This window comes from Xenopus laevis, chromosome 1L (genome assembly GCF_017654675.1).
Source record: "Xenopus laevis strain J_2021 chromosome 1L, Xenopus_laevis_v10.1, whole genome shotgun sequence".
NCBI classification, from domain to species: domain Eukaryota; kingdom Metazoa; phylum Chordata; class Amphibia; order Anura; family Pipidae; genus Xenopus; species Xenopus laevis.
The window spans coordinates 184,496,533-184,515,646 of NC_054371.1; the positions used below are offsets into that span (position 1 = coordinate 184,496,533).

Genomic DNA, 19,114 nt, shown 5'->3' on the forward strand with positions numbered 1-19,114 from the left:
ACTAGGAGAATAAAGATGTTGAGTGAGGAGAGGAGGAATAATAGTTTGGAAAGTGGGCCCACGGTCTAAGGTTTTCTGGTGGGCCCCTGGCATCCCAGTCCGACACTGCATGGAAGGAGTTTGCTCCAACTGTGTATTTCCACGGGAGGAGCAATGTCTGTTACCAATCATGACACCTGCCATTGATATGGATGGAAAACACCTATCACACCTGAAACTACTGTTCATAATATAGAGAAAGAAACATTGTTTTACATGCATGAATCACAAATGGGTTTGAAAGCCCCTCTATCCACTAAAAATGGTCTTACAAATAAACATAGCATTGCAAAATTCACAAGTAATATAGATGGACCTGACTTGAAGAGATCATAAACCCACAGCAGTGCAAAATCAAGTTTTTAAAGCTCTGCTCTCAAAATACATATACTTTAGATTGCAAGGTCATAACACATTCTAGATTTACATAATGTATTCCCACAACATATATTTGTTGATAAAGGGTATGAAAGGTCTCAGGAGGAAAGGTTTGCTAAATTAGGGTTGTTTATTCTGCAGAAAAAGCCTTGGGGGCATATAAAATACAAGGGACCATACACAAAATCGTTACCATGGTTAGACTTCAAATGTCATAGTTAAATAGCCCTATAGCTATCACCAGAACTGAGAAAGCATAATAGCACACTGGGGTTGGTGGCCACCATATCTGGCCATGCCTGAACTGAGAAAGTAGTAGCACAACGGGTGGACAGCATGGCTAGTGTCCAAGCTCCTCAGTGTTGTGCGCCGATCATGAGTATGTGCACTAGAAACCAGGACCCATTGGCTTTCAGTGTGGTTGCTTTCTTGGAAATCAACATCTGGAAGACTTCACACTGGATGCATTGTCGGACTGGCTCACCGGGATACCAGGACAACTCCCGGTGGGCCCTTTTGCTTTTAAACATTTGACCAATTTCAAAGTCATTCCCTATTTCTTTATGAGAAAAAAATGAGTAGTAATGGAAGAATAAAGTAAGTAGATATAATAAGAGAATAAAGAGGTTGAGTGAGGAGAGGAGGAATAATAGTTTGGAAAGTGGGCCCACGGTCTAAGGTTTTCTGGTGGGCCCCTGGCATCCCAGTCTGACACTGACTGGATGTGACTTGGCCAGACATGGTGGCCACCATCCCCACTACGCTAATTTGCTTTGCCAGCTCAGTTACTAGCTTGAAGGCAATGCAACTATAACACTTGCTGAATAAACATGGTTGCCAAGTTTCTTTATTTTTCCCAAGTTCCAGTACTGATGTGTCATTGCTTTTCTAAAATGCAAACGTGGTTTCTCTTTATTATCAAACAATAAAAAGCAACAGAGAACATTTTCTTCTACTCACTCTGCACATCTTAGCTGCACACATGTTTCTTATCATTTCATTGTGCTGCTTATTGTATTGCTTAACCAGCTATTTCATAACACTAGCTACTTTATCGTTGGACACCTACACAATATACTCCCAGTGGAATCTCTCTCTTTCACATAAACACAGATGTATATACACACAGGTCTTTGTGTTTGTTTCAATAAAGTGCTTATACCATATGGTACAATGGAATGATGCCATGTGATTGAATGGAGCCTGAACCGCCTTATCTCTTCATATACTGGCATCTCTGAGTGTGTATGAGCCCTGCTTGAGACTTACAGGCCCAGTGACTTAAAGCCTTGCCAATTACATCCTTGTAATAGTTGATGATTTTGGTTGATCAGATTTTGAAGTGGTCAAGCTTGACGCTACTTATTCATTTTCATTTGAGGACTAGTTTGTTCTGCTAATACATAAAAGGTGTAAGTAGTATAATTGGTATAATATATCTTTACCATGTTTTTCTTTATTAATTAAAGGTCTTCCAGACTTGGTTCCAGATCCTTACTACATTCAGGCGTCGATTTATGTTCAGAAAATGTCCATGTATAACCTGCGGTGTGCTGCTGAAGAAAACTGCTTGGCAAGGTGAGTCTTCCTGCGACAAGCATTGTACTAAAATAATAATGAATTGTATTTGAAAAGCTCATTCCTATTCAACTTAGATTAAGACACAACATACGAAGATCCAGGAAACAGCAGCCACACTCTAGTTACCTTTGCACACATTGTACAAAAAACGTTGAAAACTGTGAAGCAGGTAACAAGGAAATTATAGTTGTTATCCTTTGACGATGAGAATTTTTGTATTTAAACATAATCTGGAGTGGGGTGTCTCCCAACTTTTTTAGCCATGAGCCTCATTCAGATGTAAAAAGAGTTGGGGAGCAATGCAAGGATTAAAAATGGGTGGTGCAAAATAAGGTATGAAATTGGCCATTTAGTAGCCCTGATATGGACTGGCAGACTCTGTTTGGCAGTACATCTGGTTTTTATGCAACTAAAACTTGCTTCCAAGCCTATAATTCAAAAATAAACACCTGTCTTGAGGCCACTGAGAGCAACATTCAAGAGGCTGGTGAGCAACATGTTGCTCATGAGCAACTGGATTGGGATCACTGATAGGTAAAATATAATAACACGCCAGAAACCAGCGTAAGGCAAGGGAAAGTACATTAGGGGCTATGATTTACTATGGTATAGCAGACATGCTACACAGATTCCTAAGCACCCGTACTAGTTAATATTTTGAATCCATATTACAATCAAGCTACAATAAGTAAATACATTTGATTAAACATTTTTTTTTTTTAATTTTAGTTGGCAAAGTATTGTATCCATGTTTGTGTTAAAGGATTAGTGAATCCATAATATAATATAATATATAGTGTGCAGTCATGGTAGACACTATTCATGAAAATATCCCATGGACACTAGATACTTGCAGAGTGCAGAAAAAGCAAATACACATCAGGCTGACCTAACTGACCTAACCTCATGCTGTGATGTCCTCATTTGTCCGTTCTTAAAGCATATTATTTTTGAAGTTATGTTTACAAAATAGAAAAAAAATGGAAAAGGGAGGAGGAAAGATGGAGGAAAGTATAGAAGGGGGTGTTGTGTGCACTTAATAGAACAGTGGCATTGTTTCTGTTTCTCATTATTATTATGTATTTTTGAGAGTGCCAACATATAGCACTATAATATAAATGTGTTTATACATAGAAATCACATGAATTACATACATAGAACATACAGAGTTACATACTTAATGACCAGTACTGGTTCAAAAGGTGAGGAAGGCCCTGTGCAAAAGTGTTTACAATCTAAAGAGGAAGGGAATGAGACACAAGGTGTGGGAGTGGGCAAGGTCAAAAATAAGCAGATGAGAGATGTCATTTGGTAGCTAAACAGAGTGAGGGTAGGCTTCTCTAAATAAGTGTGTTTAAGAGATCTTTTGAAATCAGAAAGGTTGGGAGAAAGTTGGACAGACCATGGGAGAGAATTCCAGGGGAGGGATGCAGCCCTTGCAAAGTCTTGAATGCGAGCTTATGAGGAGGTAATGAGAGAAGAGTTGAGTAGCAGGTCAGTAGAGGAGCGTAATAAGCACTTGGATCAGTATCTAGAGATGAGTTTAGAGATGTAGGGTGGGGCAGAGTTATGAAGTGCTTTGAATGTCAGGGTCATTGATTTGAATTTTATTTTGAAAGATAGCAGGGATTGGCAGAGTGGCATGGCAGAGGAGGAGCAGTTGCTGAGCTGTATAAACCTTGCGGCAGTGTTAATTATCAACTGGAGAGGCGGGGAAGGCCAATTAATAGAGAGATACAGTAGTCCAGACGTGATATGATGAGAGAACTAATAAAAATTTTGGCGGCATCTTGGGTGATAAATGATTATATTTTGGATATGTTCCTTAGGTGAAAGTGACATGATTTAATAAGTGACCGGATATGAGGGGTTCAGTTCTGGATAATTGGACAATGGTAATGTTTCATCTTCATGTATATTCCATACATCTGAATTGCACCCCAAGTAGAATATTCTGCAGTTATTCACAGAGCATCCTTATTATATCACCCCTATGTGCCCATAGCCTTCTACATTAGTTTTTCATGGCATTCAGGTAGAAAGCTTCCTAATGGTAGTTTGGTGGCACTGGCGGCTTTTAAGTGTTAAGGGCAGGGGCGCACAAAGCTACTGGGGGAGATTAGTTGCCCAGCGTCAAATCGCTTCTTCTTCGGGCGACTAATCACCCCAAACTGCCTCCCCGCTGGCTAGAATCTAAATCGCCTGCGGGATGGCACTCGGAGCACTTTGTTTTTCGATGTCGCTTGAAGTTGCCTCACGAGGAAACTTCAGATGACTTCGTAAAACGAAGAGCTCCAAGTGCCATCCACCCAGCGATTTAGATTCTAGCCGGCGGGAAGGCTTTTAGGGGCGATTAGTCACCTGAAGAAGAGGCGATTTGTCGCGGGGCGACAATCTCCCCGAATCTTAGCGTGTGCCCTTACCCTGGTGGAACTGATTTCAGAGATGTTATTGTATTTTTGGCTGATTGTATAGCATGGGGGTCCAATCAATTTAGCTGTTTTCCTTTAGTTGATTGTAGATTTTGAGCCTATTGCACTGGGAGGAGACATCATCTATTAAACATCTCTATGAAATGGTGGCCCTACTTATTATTCAGCTGCAGAGGATATAGTTTAGTTCTTAGTGTTTAGTTAGTCTGATAGGTGGTTATGTCAGAAGAAGTGCCAAGTGCTAGTTAGTATATGTCTAATCACCTATAACAACCAATTAGCATGTAGCATTCACTGCTCAACTACTTAAAAGCACAAATCGTATTGTTTGATGTGGTAACTGCACCCAGGCAAACGTTGTGGCTTTTACGATACATGGGTTAGAACCTGTGTCCACCACAAAATCCCATATCATTTCTTCTCTTAAATAATTTTGCAAGAAAGCAGTCAGTATGATAAATGGCTAAAGTTGTTTGGGTGCAGGTCCCAGTGCATATCACTGTGTTTTGGTCATTTATTAGAACTAGGTTTAAATCATTTTTCATGTTCACATTGTCCATCATAAATGTAAGTTTCATTGCATGGGCAGATTCAGAGTAGGGTAGAACCAGTTCCAACTGGAGGACAGCTACATTCCCGCCCAAATTCCATATACTGTGCCCATAGATTCAGATTATTTGAGTCTCAGCATGAAAGCACACATTCTCTGTACTATGCATAGCAACCAGTGGGCTTGGGCAAATTCCATTGTTTCTTAAATTCTTGACTCCAGTATGTCTGAAAAGTCCTTGCATAACAATATTTCTCTTGGCAATTCTGTTTTTAGAAAGAATGTGCATGAACTGATATACACTCCTAGTTCTTACTGTAAATCATCGACACATTACTAAATATGTATTAGCACATACTCTATTTCCTAGAAATGTAAAAATGCAAAGCTTGGGAGCTTAGTGATTATCTAATTGATTAGTGTTTTTGTTTCATTTAGTTAGAATCTATTTCTCACTAGTTCTACTTGTCTTCAAACAGGGAGTTTCCAGTGCCTTAATAATGTCATTATTTAGTGGAGGCATTCTTCCTGTAATCTGTACCCCCTGAGCAGTGTGCTGGCTGGACTCTAGTGGAAATGGGACATTCCATCCTTGCTTTTTTTCTGCAGACACTGGGCACTGGTCTCCTGGACAGGCAGTTGGTATATATATATATATAAGAGTTGACACATAGGGGCCGATTCACAAAGGTTCGAATATCGAGGGTTAATTAACCCTCGATATTTGACTGGGAATAATCCTTCGATAAAATCGATCGCACTATTTGCGCTAAAATCCTTCGACTTCGAATATCGAAGTCGAAGGATTTTAGCGCAAATAGTACGATCGAAGGATTATTCCTTCGATCGAACGATAAAATCCTTCGAATCGAACGATTCAAAGGATTTTAATCCAACGATCGAAGGAATATCCTTCGATCAAAAAAACTTAGGAAAGCCTATGGGGACCTTCCCCATAGGCTAACATTGAGTTCGATAGGTTTTAGATGGCGAACTAGGGGGTCGAAGTTTTTTCTTAAAGAGACAGTACTTCGACTATCGAATGGTCGAATGATTTTTAGTTCGAATAGTTCGATTCGAAGTCGTAGTCGAAGGTCGTAGTAGCCCATTCGATGGTCGAAGTAGCCCAAAAAACACTTCGAAATTTTTTTAAGTTAGTGAATCGGCCCCATAATATGCAGCAAAAAAATATGCAAAAAAGGAATTAACTTATAGGATGAAAACATAATTATGCCTCTTTATAGGTCCCTGGTAAGGCCTCACTTAGAGTATGCAGTGCAGTTTTGGACTCCAGTTTTTAAGAGGGATATAAATGAGCTGGAGAGAGTGTAGAGACGTACAACTAAACTGGTTAGAGCAGGGGTCCCCAACCTTTTTTATTTGTGAGCCACATTTAAATGTAGAAAGAGTTGGGGAGCAACACATGCATGAACAAACTTCCTGGAGGTGCCAAATAAGGGCTGTGATTTGCTATGTGGTATCCCCTATGTGGATTGGCAGCCTACAGGAGGCTCTGTTTGGCTATAAATCTGGTTTTTATGTAGGAATTCAAAAATAAGCACCTGTTTTGAGACCACTGGGAGCAACATTCCAGGAGTTGGTGAGCAACATGTTGCTCACAAGCCACTGGTTGGGGATCACTGGGTTAGCGGGATGAAAGATTTAATAATGAGGGTAGACTGTCAAGGTTGGGGTTGTTTTTTTCTGGAAAAAAGACACTTGCAAGGGGGACATGATTGTATGGATTCTGGGTTTCATTTGGAGGGGTTAAACTTGATGGAATTTGGTCTTTTTTCAACCCGATTTAACTATGTAAATGGATGAATCGAGACACACAGACTGGCATGGTGTTTGAGAGTGCTGACTTGTAAATGCCTAGTTCCTGTGTGTGTGTGTTTCTGGGTCCCAAAACTCAGCAGGTTTTGAGTAGTTGAGGGGGTGGAGCAGTCTTGGAGAACAGAGAGAAACCTAGTCCTGATGTTCTACTGCTGTAACTGACCCAGAGGACACATTTTTCCTTTGATTTCAAGAGATCTCTCCTCCTTTACTTCTGTTCTGGTATCTATTTGTCATCTAACAGATTTTATTTGCTGGTGCCTCATAAACTGATGTAATAATTAAGTATTTCTGGCACCACTTCGATCTATTAGTATTTGATTGACACCCTTTCCCAGCGCACGCAGGGCTCCACCCAAAAGAGAGGGGCAGCTTTGTGGTACAGAATTTGCACGACTGGGAAATAAAGTAGTGCTGGGACTACCAGAGTAATGAGGCATATTTCTTTTCATGATAATTATATAGTTTTATTTATTTGAAAACAAACATTTTTGTGTGTCTACATTTTTCCAACAGCTCAGCATACAGCTCAGATGTCAGAGACTATGATCAACGAGTGCTTCTCAGGTTCCCACAAAGAGTCAAAAACCAAGGTACGGCTGACTTCTTGCCAAGCAGACCACGATACACTTGGGAATGGCACAGCTGTCACCAGTAAGTCAAATTATTCTCTCTACATTTCATTCTGATCAATGAAACTGTAGGTACTTATTGACTTTGGTATTGCCCGTTGCTAATCCAAAAGATTTGCATTAGCTCTATATAAGGTAGGCCAGGGATTCCCAACCTTTTATACCCGTGAGCCACATTCAAATGGAGAGCAACATAAGCAAGTTCCTGAGGGTGCCAAATATGGACTGTGATTGGTTAATGGCAGCCCCTATATGGACTGGCAGCCTATAGGAGACTCTGTTTGGCAGTACACATGGTAATGCAACCAAAACTTGCCTCCAAGCCTGGAATTCAAAAATAAGCTCCTGCTTTGAGGACACTGGGAGCAACATCGAAGGGGTTGGAGAGCAACATGTTGATCATGAGCCACTGGTTGGCTCTCTATTATTTATGTACAATAATTATAAATAAGACCACAGGTCATGGAACCCAATTCTATGCATATATCTTATAACAGGTGTATTTTAGTTTTTGACTAAAACCACAAATTGGTGTTTAAATAGGTTATAGGTTCATGTTTTTTTTGTATTCAACAAGTTTTTGAGTATAAAAAAGCACAAGCACGATAACATAACGCAGTATCCAAGCACATTGTAATACGGTTATTCGTGTTATTTGTGCATTATATTATGCTAACAGGGCCGTGAATATGATGTAAAATATATCCTTATATTGATATTATCAATTATCAGCAGTGATTCCACTTCCACAGACAGAATAAAATTGTATAATACTGGTATGAGATCTATTTATTATAGGCAACACTTCCAGTTATGCCTTTTTTTTTGTAGAACATTTCTTTGTCAGAAAAAAAATATCGTCTTAACTTTATTTTACCAAAGCTGGCATGTACCCAAAGAGTTTAAACATGTTTCACATTGCAGGAAGATCCCTTATTCAGAAAATCCAAGCTCCATACCAATCCAGATAATGGATCCCACACCTGAGCAATAAATGAAGCACCCAGGTATGGGCTCCATTATCTGGAAACCGTTATCCAGAAAGCGCCAAATTACCCGAAAGGCCGTCTCCCATAGACTCCATTTTAGCCAAATAATCCAACTTTTTAAAAATGATTTCCTTTTTCTCTGTAATAATAAAACAGTAGCTTGTACTTGATCCAAATTAACATATAATTAATCCTTTTTGGAAGCAATACAGCTGTTATTATTAAATGTTTACATGATTTTCTAGTAGCTTTAAGGTATTAAAGGGATACTGTCATGGGAAAAATGTTTTTTTCAAAATGAATCAGTTAATAGTGCTGCTCCAGCAGAATTCTGCACTGAAATCCTTTTCTCAAAAGAGCAAACAGATTTTTTTATATTCAATTTTGAAATCTGACATGGGGCTAGACATATTGTCAATTTCCCAGCTGCCCCAAGTCATGTGACTTGTGCTCTGATAAACTTCAATCACTCTTTACTGCTGTACTGCAAGTTGGAGTGATATCACCCCCCTCCCTCCCCCCCCCCCAGCAGCCAAACAAAATAACAATGGGAAGGTAACCAGATAACAGCTCCCTAACACAAGATAACAGCTGCCTGGTAGATCTAAGAACAACACTCAATAGTAAAAACCCATGTCCCACTGAGACACATTCAGTTACATTGAGAAGGAAAAACAGCAGCCTGCCAGAAAGCTCCTAAAGTGCAGGAACAAGTCATATGACCAGGGGCAGCTGGGAAATTGACAAAATGTCTAGCCCCATGTCAGATTTTAAAATTGAATATAAAAAAATCTGTTTGCTCTTTTCTGCTGGAGGACTTACTGATGCATTTTTGAAAAAAACATGTTTTCCGATGACAGAATCCCTTTAAGATCCAAAATTAAAGAAAGATCCATTATCCAGAATACCCAGGTCCAAACATTCTGGATAACGGGTTCCATACCTGTATGAATACAAATCAACTTGTGTCCCATGATGTATATAGTTTTATTATCATCAGGTTTTCCAGTAGGATGTACATTATTGCCTATACAGTATAAACATGTGTCAGCTCAGCGGTACCTTTATGCATTTGCATGAGAAGTGTAGCACGTTACTGACATAACTCATGTATTATAAATCTCCAGGGGAGTTAGAAGAAGGAACAATAACGTTAAACTGATCAGTTTTGTATGAAGTGATAATGAAGAATGTCTGCTTTAGTCTAAATAACTGACAGAGGAGAATGAAAGGCAAATGTGTCTGCAGAAAACAGAACCGAACTTGCTTGGAATCTCCAGTTGAAGTGAAAAGAATTTCCATGCAATTTAGTTGTGCCTTTAGGGGAGGTTTTGTCAAACCTTTGTCACTCAACCCTGACCAAAAATGCTGTATTTCATACTGCTCTTCTTATAACAGTTTAGTAGAGGAAATGATATAAATGCTAGTCATCAGAACATCTGGTTTTATTCAGTAATGAGAAAATCTGCTCAGTACACAGCTCAGTTCTCTCCCTTGAGCTACGTGCAGTGTGTGAGGATTCCGAGGGGGAATGTTATGTATGTGCCTTTCAATTAAACTCATTTCTCTTGGCTTCTGCATTTATTTCTCACTTTCTTGATATACGGATTATAAAATCTGATGTAAAAATATGAAAACTACAAAAACACTTTCTGATTCCTGTTGCAACAGTTTTCTGCTAGATCTTCATCACTTTCTCTGGCACGCAACAAATATTAGGAGTAATACACACCTACACTTACAATAAGTCACATAACAAAGGTTTGTGTTCAGATTGGGGGTCCATTATTTTACATTTAAAAGAATAATTCATATTTTCCTAAGATGGCCGTACACATTAAAGGGGGGATTCACCTTTGAGTTAACGTTTAGTATGTTATAGAATGTCCTATTCCTAGCAGATTTGCAACTGGTATCCATAATTTAGTTTTTGAAATTATTTATTTGCCTTCTGTTTGTTTCCAGCTTTCAAATGGGGGTCACTGACCCTCGCCAGCCAAAAAAACTATTGCTCTGTGAGGCTACAATTTTAATATTATTGTTACTTTTTATGACGTATCTTTATTTAAGGCCATCTCCTATTCATCGTCCAGTCTGTTATTCACACCACTGCCTGGTTGCTAGGGTAAATAAGACCCTAACAACCATATAACTGTATGACTATGAAGATTTTCATTCATCCAGGTCATAGTTTATCTAATATAAGTAATTATAAAACAACTGGACTTGCTGAGTAATCATTGAAGACATTTCACTACTCATTCGAGCAGCTTCTTCAGTTCAACTGACTGGTGTGGGAAGTTCTCGGCATATAAACTCTTCCACTAATTCAATGGCACATTGTAACTCTTCAAAGAGGTGAAGAAATTCACAGAGGTGTAGTTACTGTGATAGGGTTATCCAATGTGTCATGCAACTCCTAGAAAGAGGTGTTACTTGTGAGAGTTGCATGAATGGATGTGTGAAGTGTTCTGAATCTGCCGGGGTACAGATGTTAGAACAGCATTGTATGTAGCAGACAAGTGGTGTCGAAGGCCCCCGCCTTTGTTCAGGGATGGTTTCTCCACCTTGACATGAATCAAAACCAGCGGCCTTCTTTATCCAAGATTTGGACATTGTTATCTTTAAATGAGTGTCCCTTGTCTTTTAGGTGTAGAAAGACAGCTGAGTCTTGCCCAGTCTGGGTAGCCACATGCTTTCAAAGCGCCTCTGAGATGTTTTTGCTCTTTGTCTTTGGACTCTGTATCAGTTGCCACACATTCCACCCTGTGGTGCAGAGTTCTAATGACACCCAGTTTGTGTTCCAACGGATGGTGGGAGCCAAACAACAGATATTGATCCGTATGAGTGGGTTTCCTGTATACTAATCCATTCATGCAACTCTCACAAGTAACACCTGTATCTAGGAGTTGCATGACACATTGGATAATCCTATCACAGTAACTACACAGAATCTGTGAATTTCAGATGTCACCTCTTTGAAGAGTTATTGTGCTGGTTTCTAAAATGCCATGAACCAATAATTATTTACTAATCAGCATCAGCCTCATATTGTGAAATTAATATGATATATAGTCAGTGTCCTGTGATTGGGTCCCTAAGCTCAGTAAGTGACAGCAGCACAGAGCATCAACAGAAAAGAAGATGGGGAGCTACTGGGGCATCATATTTTAATGCTAAAGGGCTGTAATAGCCTTGGGCTGGTATAGAAGCACATAATATAATGTACAACATTGTTGCTGTACGTCTTTATTTACGAGCTTTAGTTCTCATTTAAAGGTGAACTACCACAAAGAAGCAAATCTGTTTGGTACAACCAACTACACTGTGGGCTGATCTGATTGTTTGATCATCGTTTACACTTTTATCTTTTCTATGTGCAAAATGAATAAGGAAAAGCAATGAGAACAATGACCATGGGTTTTTCTTGTTCGTGTTACTTCTCTGCATTCAGTTGTGGTGTGATAGCTTGTAATTGCCAACTGCTTCCCAGCATGCCGAAGTAGGTAAGGCTGAAAAAGATGGCAGATAGAGTATCCAGACAGGGTGAGCACACACAATATAATCGGATTATTGGGATGTCTCACAGCTCCTTGTGAAATCAGCATATTTATATGGTGTCAGAATGACTATAACATTTGTCTGACAGTTCTTTTCCACTGAGTAGAAGGGACAGAAGGAAGAAGAGTGTGACCAAGCTTGAATGGAAAGTAGATGTTGACACAAAGCAAAGGCATTTCATTCATGGCTAAAACCCAAGCAGCATGGCTCGCAGGGCAAAAATTCCACATGTTGTTAATACATTTTTTTTAGTAGGAGCAGAAATGTACATAGGATACCGCATACCCTGAATGGGCAGAGGCAGACAACATATTGTTTTAATCTAATGGCATTTATTAGGCAGACATCGTTTTTCTGTAGGGGGCAGGCTGTTTTCAAGTGAAATGAGTACAGGTTCCACGAGGAACATTCCAAATTAATTTTACATGATAGAAATGATCTAGATCTTGCAGTTGTATAAAGCTGCCAATAAAAAATTACTAACACTTTATTCCCCATAACTATAGAACTTTCCCCTATAACTGAGAGTCTGCTTTATTGCACTACCCAACAGACATTATCATAGCATGGACGAGTTCAGCCATTATGATTTGCTGGATGCCAGCAGTCACAGAAGAGTTGCTGAGGGCCACAAAGCCAGCTTCTGCCTAGAAGATACCTCCTGTGATTATGGCTATTACAGACGGTTTGCATGCACAGCTCATACACAGGTATGTCTTTACCAGCTACTTCATTATAAGCGCCTAATTAGAATAGTTGGCCCAGGAATCCGTACTTCTCATTTAACGACATATCTCACTCGCTAAACCTCCATTAGAGTTATGGGTTCTCACTTAGTGATGGTACATAGTTGGAATCCAGAAGGGATGTCTTCCAAGTCAAAATACTTGTTTTGTTCTTTCAGGGATTGAGTCCTGGTTGTTATGATACATATAATGCAGATATTGATTGCCAGTGGATCGATATCACAGATGTAAAACCTGGCAACTACATCTTAAAGGTAGGTTTCTTTCTAATACATTTGCTCAGATCAAGCACATCATCATGCACAGCGTCAGGGTTTATTCAAATATATTTGGTTTAACAGGTCAGTGTGAATCCCAGCTACCAGGTACCAGAATCTGATTACTCCAACAATGTTGTGCGTTGTGATTTACGATACACTGGACATTACGTGTACACTTCCGGCTGCACAATTTCTCCGTGAGTATAACATTTTCATAGACTATTTGGGAAAGTGTATCACAGTATTACAGCCCATCTTCAACTAAATACCTGTATTTCCTTTCCTCCCCGAAAACCGACTGCATGCAGTTTGCTTAAAGGAGAAGGAGGTCTTCTGTTAGGCACCCCAAGTGATTGTATTGACTTACCTGAAACCCCGGGCCGGTGTTCCTATCAGCAGAAAACTGCTCCGGCCTGGGGTTATTCCAGTGAGCACCACAGAGCAATCTTCTTGCGTCTTCCTCTTTCTTCGCGCGGCTGCCCATGCACAGTAGAATGAAAAGCCAAACTTTAACTAAAAAGTCAGCTATTTCATTCTACTGCGCATGCGTCTGCCCTGGGAAATTTGAAGAAAGAAGACGCTCCGTGGTGCTCACTGGTATAACCCAGGGCCGGTGCAGTTTTTTGCTGATAGGAGCACCGGCCTGGGGTTTTCAGGTAAGTCAATACAATCACTTGGGGGTGCCTAACATTTGGTACCCACAAGTGCAAGATGACTTTCATTCTCCATTAAAGGAACAGTTCAGAATAAAAAATAGGCTGTGCAGAAAAGTCGTGAAACCTTTTTGAGTCATTGCACAATAACTGACTTTTTTCGCCGGTGTCAAAAACCCAAAAACCTCTAAAACCACAAATCAAAAAAAGATATTCCATTTGTAAAAGGGACAACTACCACTGACTTCAACATGTTTGACAGGTTTCAGCTGGGGTATTTTCGTATTCGTAGTTGTCGCAGTTTTGTCACATAATAAATCTTGAAAAAGTTGCACTTTTTTCCCACGACTTATTCAGCTTTTTGATGTAAAAAAAACAGATCCTGGTAAATCGGCCCCTTAGGCCTGAAATCCAGGTCTTGGCTGCTTTGAGGGGTAAAATATAAGTATACTGATAGGGAATATAGCTTAATGGTGTAGATTATAACACTAATTGAAATAATTAGGAAGGGAAGGTTTGGGTAGAACATGCAGGGGTGGTATAACATAATTGCATATGCCAAGAATTATTTATATGAACTCAACAGTGAAATATTTTTCTAATTCACTTACTTGTAAATGATGCTTCCTGATGAGACTGATTCAGTTTAATATTCTGATTCATTTGTTATAACTAATTATAAAACACTGCTTTTTTTTCTGAAGCACTTATTTTTTAACAGGATACTGTCATGGGAAAGTAGTTTAGTTAATAGTGCTGCTCTAGCAGACTTCTCCAATGAAATTCAGTTTTCAAAAGAGCAAACCGTTTTTGTTATATTTAATTTTGAAATCTGACATGGGGCTAGACAATTTGTCAGTTTCCCAGGAACCCCCAGTCATGTGACTTGTGCTTTTATAAACTTCAGTCACTCTTGCAAGTTGGAGTGATATCACCTCCCCCCCCAGCAGCCAAACAAAAGAACAATGGGAAGGTAACCAGATAGCAGCTCCCTAATACAAGGCAACAGCTCCCTGGTACATCTAAGAACAACACTCAATAGTAAAATCCTAGGTTCCACTACGACACATTCAGTTACATTGAGTAGGAGAAACAACAGCCTGTCAGAAAGCAGTTCCATCTTAAAGTGCTGGCTCTTTCTGAAAGCACATGACCAGGCAAAATGACCTGAGATGGCGCCTACACACCAATATTACAACTAAAAAAATACACCTATTGGATTAAAAATTGGTATTAAATTTTATATGGTAGAGTGAATTATTTGCAGTGGAAACAGTGGAAAATTTGAAATAAAAACGACACCATAAAATCATGAAAGAATCCCTTTAAGATAATATTCTCATTTTTAAAAGCAATTTTTATATTTTAAAGGGGCTCCAAGCTAAAAGTACTAGAGTTCCTAATAAAGAAGATCAGGACTGCCTATCTAGTATGTAAAACATCTTGCAAGATTATTGTAAATTCCCTTTAAAAGCAGCCGCCACCAAGCCAGCGTGTCTGTGAAATCCATGTTCACTGCTTTCTGCCAAGAAGCAATTCTCTTCTGAATTTTCCTTCCATTTACAGGAAGCAAATACATTTTGATCAGTTAAAGCTGTAATTTGCCAAATACTTTCCATACTCAGAAAAAGCACTTTTATAGCGTGTAGAGAAAAAGACTATATCAGTTTTCCTATGGTATGTATTTTTGCAAATTGGGCTTTTCTTTTCTGAAAACGTTGACTCTAATCTATATTTTTTTCCTTTTTTGCAGTTATTAAATGCAAGGCAAGGGTTTATACTCAAGTGAAAGATGATTGGGATGTAAACACTTTTAGGTGAAAGCATATGGACTTCCATGAAAATGCAACTGGATTTGAATCACGTTTCAGAAAGTTAGGAGCATTGGGATGATCAGAAATTGTTGTACATTTCTCTTGTCTCCACGTACAGACACTTCATGTACATGTAGAAGCGAGCTTTAAGAAGTCTGTTTATATACCAGCCAATAATAGTTACATTTATTTTTCAATTCCTTAAAAGAATGAATATTATATTGTATATCCTCTATAGAGTCTATAAGTACATAAAGCAATCTGACATGATCCATTGTGACGTTGAACATAGATGATGCCACTATGGAGAGAACACACCAGTGGATAAAAGTGTAGTGTGAATAGTGGTTGGAGGACCTAATCAGAATGTTTGAATCCAAGTAAATTCATAGGACTATGCCAAGGAATACCAACCTGAATAGTTATCATACAAAATGCTCCTCTTTTTAACAAAAAAGGTGACATTACAATGCAATACATGCCATGCTCTTCTGATTACATATTCGTGGACCATCACAATTTTTGGATCCACTTCCACTAGTGCCTTTTAAGCTGGACTACATCTCGTAGTATCCCCCCAATTGTGTATCAGTCATACACTGAGCCATTAATGACTGTGCAAGGATACCTCAAATGTTCTATCGGGCTTTTGGGTTGTCACCATATCAAAAAGACATTCATAATTCAGTTGCAGTAAATCTGCTCTGCCTGAAGCATATACAGGTATGGGACATGTTATCCAGAATGCTCAGGACCTGGGGTCTCCTGGATCTTTTTGTAATTTGGATCTTCATACCTTAAGTCTACTAGAAAATCATGTAAACTTTAAATAAACCCAATAGGCTGGTTTTGCTTCCAATAAGAATTAATTATATCTTAGTTGGGATCAACTACAAGGTACGGTTTTATTATTACAGAGAAAAAGGAAATTATTTTTTAATAAATGTGAATTATTTGATTAAAATGAAGTCTATGGGAGACAGCCATTCCATAATTCAGAGCTTTCTAGATAACAAGTTTCCGGATAACAGATCCCATACCTGTATACATGTATAAATTTATATAGAGCATGGTGCTTTGCCACTCTAAACAACCTTGATCGGGTCAAGTGAAGCCACCATTTGATTCTAAAGGACTGGATCAAAGAATATATATTAACATTTAGCGATTATGCTTGAATTCATACTTGAACATCTGTGTGTGACAATGCTCCAAAGCAAAAATAAAAAGGCAATCGGTTAACTGAAAATATAGTTCACTACCCATACAAGCAGTTTCTTAACAAGATTAACCAGGCCTCTAGTCATCTCTGTTGCGGAAAACCTCTTTGGTTCAGAAAATGATTTTCCTCTAAATCTAAAGACGGAACATTCCCACAATACAGAAAGTAATTGGCTGAAAGAGCAAAATGACTATGGATACTTCAAGCTGTGGTTCTTTCAGGACCATTTTAATGAGCCTCACAAATGCCAAGTTTTATCCAGTTTTACAGGTACATTTGCCTCTGTGTTGTAAATGAAACAATGCACTTTTTGGCTGCAGAAAGCGGCAATGTTGCAACAATACAATAAAGCTGTTGTGTGCGTTTTATTATACTTGCCGCATGGAACAGCGTCAAAAAGGTGCTGAACTGTAACTTGAAAAATTTCCATACAAGCCTATGCTGTTAAAGAAAAAGCTTTTTTTTTTTTGTGTATTTGCGCTAGAATTGTATTTTGCTTCCATTTCATGACTTTGCTATTCAGGAAAAAGCCTGTCTATTTATGCACCTTTCTGTTTTACTTACCTTTACTAGATTTGCAAACTCGTGAAAATTACTTGAATAAAGTATTTCAAGTGTTTCGTGTCTAATTTCTGCCAATCACACGTCTTTTCCAGCTATTTTTTTTTTTTTTGAAATCCTCACGCTGTGACATTGTATGTCTTCTCTCCCCATCTTTGTCTTCAATGAATCACTGCAGCACTTGGACGTTTGCTTATGTACAATTATTATTTTTATTTATTGTTTCTATTTTCCCCTTTCTAACACTGCAGGGAATGTAATGTGATGGACAAAGTAAAGAGTACAGCAGAGCATTACCTTGTCTTTATGGGTGCTGTGATAACGGGTGCAGGCCAGTAGGACCCTCCTACATATGTGATCAGTGCTATACTATTTTAGGGCAGAAAAAAACTTTTTAATGATTTCTAAACAGGTGTCTTTTTCCTTTAATTGAATGCAAGAAATCCTGCATGCCATTGAACTTGCAAATAAATGACTTTTGCATCTAAATTTCTGCTTGTACAAAGTCTAATTTTTCTACAGTAACATTTACAGCCTTGTTGGAGGTACAGGACCAGACTCCCACCAAGAAACTATACAGGTGCACAAGTCAATATCTTCTTTCTATTGTAGAAGAATCATATCACACCTGATTTTATAGCATGCTGAGCTCTGACATAACGGTTAATTCATCTCTAGAGTATTGCCTGATCAACTATGGCCATGTCCAGAGACTTGAACAAGGCAATCTCTTTTAATTGAATTCACTAACAGAACCATCTCACTGTGATCCAATCCATTGTGAACTTCCCATGTAAATCATTATTGAATAGAATTGTAAGGTTAAATGTCAAGGAACTAAGGGAACTAATCTGCAATCCTATAGGTTGCTTGAAGGATTCCCAGCCATTTAATTTTAGTTGAATTTGGTATCTCAGACCCAATAGACCTAACATTCAATAGAAGTCTGTGGCAAATGTGATTTCTTTTTTCCAGTTTATTATTTTGATCTTGATTGGTCTTGAATGACTTCACTTTCCTAGCTGAATGCTGTCAATTCATTCTGAACCAGCCTCCTTTGGACAAATTATTTTCAATAAAATTCATTTCTAATAATAAACCTGAACATTGTTATTGTAAATTGTATATTTATAGCATCCTGCCCTGATGTTGCCTGGTCATCTTCCCTTATGCCTGCCACCCATCCATGCACCTCCACACACCCTACTGTGCTGCTCTTTGCATATGGAGGAGGTCAAATAAGCAGTATCCCACACAGGGGTTGTTGGTGAGTTGGGTGATGGCACAAAGGATGGGTGGGGTGCAAGAAGCCAAAGGAATGTTTGGCCAGTAAGGAGACAAACCCATCCTCCATTTTAACTTCATCAAAACAAACCCTTAATGAAAAAAACCTACCCTACATCGAACCCGCTCCCTCCTCCCCCCCAGCCTGGTGGCCCCCCAGGCAAATGTCCCCAACTCTTTACTTACCCCTCCGAGCAGATTCAGTCCAGCGGAGTTCAGCCGTTTCGGTAATCTTCAAAATAGAACCGGCGCTTTGGTAATTTTTGTGAGTTTAGGCGCATGCGCAGTTGACATGATACAGAAAATTGCTCCAACTTCGCATGCGCCGCTTCACCAGTCTCATTCCGAAGATTACCGAAGAGAAGAATCTGCACGGAGGGGTAAGTAAAGAGTTGAGGGCATTTGTCCGGGGAGGAGGGTCTGTGTAGGGAAGGTAGGGTTTTTTTATTAAGGGTTTTTTTCTCCTTTAAGGTGAAGCCTGCAGCTTTGAAGGGATGCTTTTATAAAATTGAATATCTGTGTTGAAGTATCCCACATTGTGCAACTCAATATACTAATTACAGATTTCCTTGAATA

At 39.0% G+C, this 19,114-nt stretch overlaps 1 protein-coding gene across 2 annotated transcripts in view; it reads left to right on the forward strand.

Moving 5' to 3' along the window:
* lox.L (lysyl oxidase L homeolog) overlaps positions 1-16,395 on the forward strand; it is a 28,243-nt gene extending 11,848 nt beyond the window's left edge. The window contains 6 exon segments of one of the 2 annotated variants that reach the window (NM_001095698.2): positions 1,887-1,995; positions 7,333-7,470; positions 12,552-12,708; positions 12,903-12,998; positions 13,086-13,201; positions 15,411-16,395. In NM_001095698.2, the coding sequence (NP_001089167.1) occupies positions 1,887-1,995; positions 7,333-7,470; positions 12,552-12,708; positions 12,903-12,998; positions 13,086-13,201; positions 15,411-15,417 (623 nt within the window). In that variant the 3' untranslated portion in view covers positions 15,418-16,395. 2 annotated transcript variants of the gene reach the window in all.
* The last annotated feature ends 2,719 nt before the right edge of the window (positions 16,396-19,114 follow it).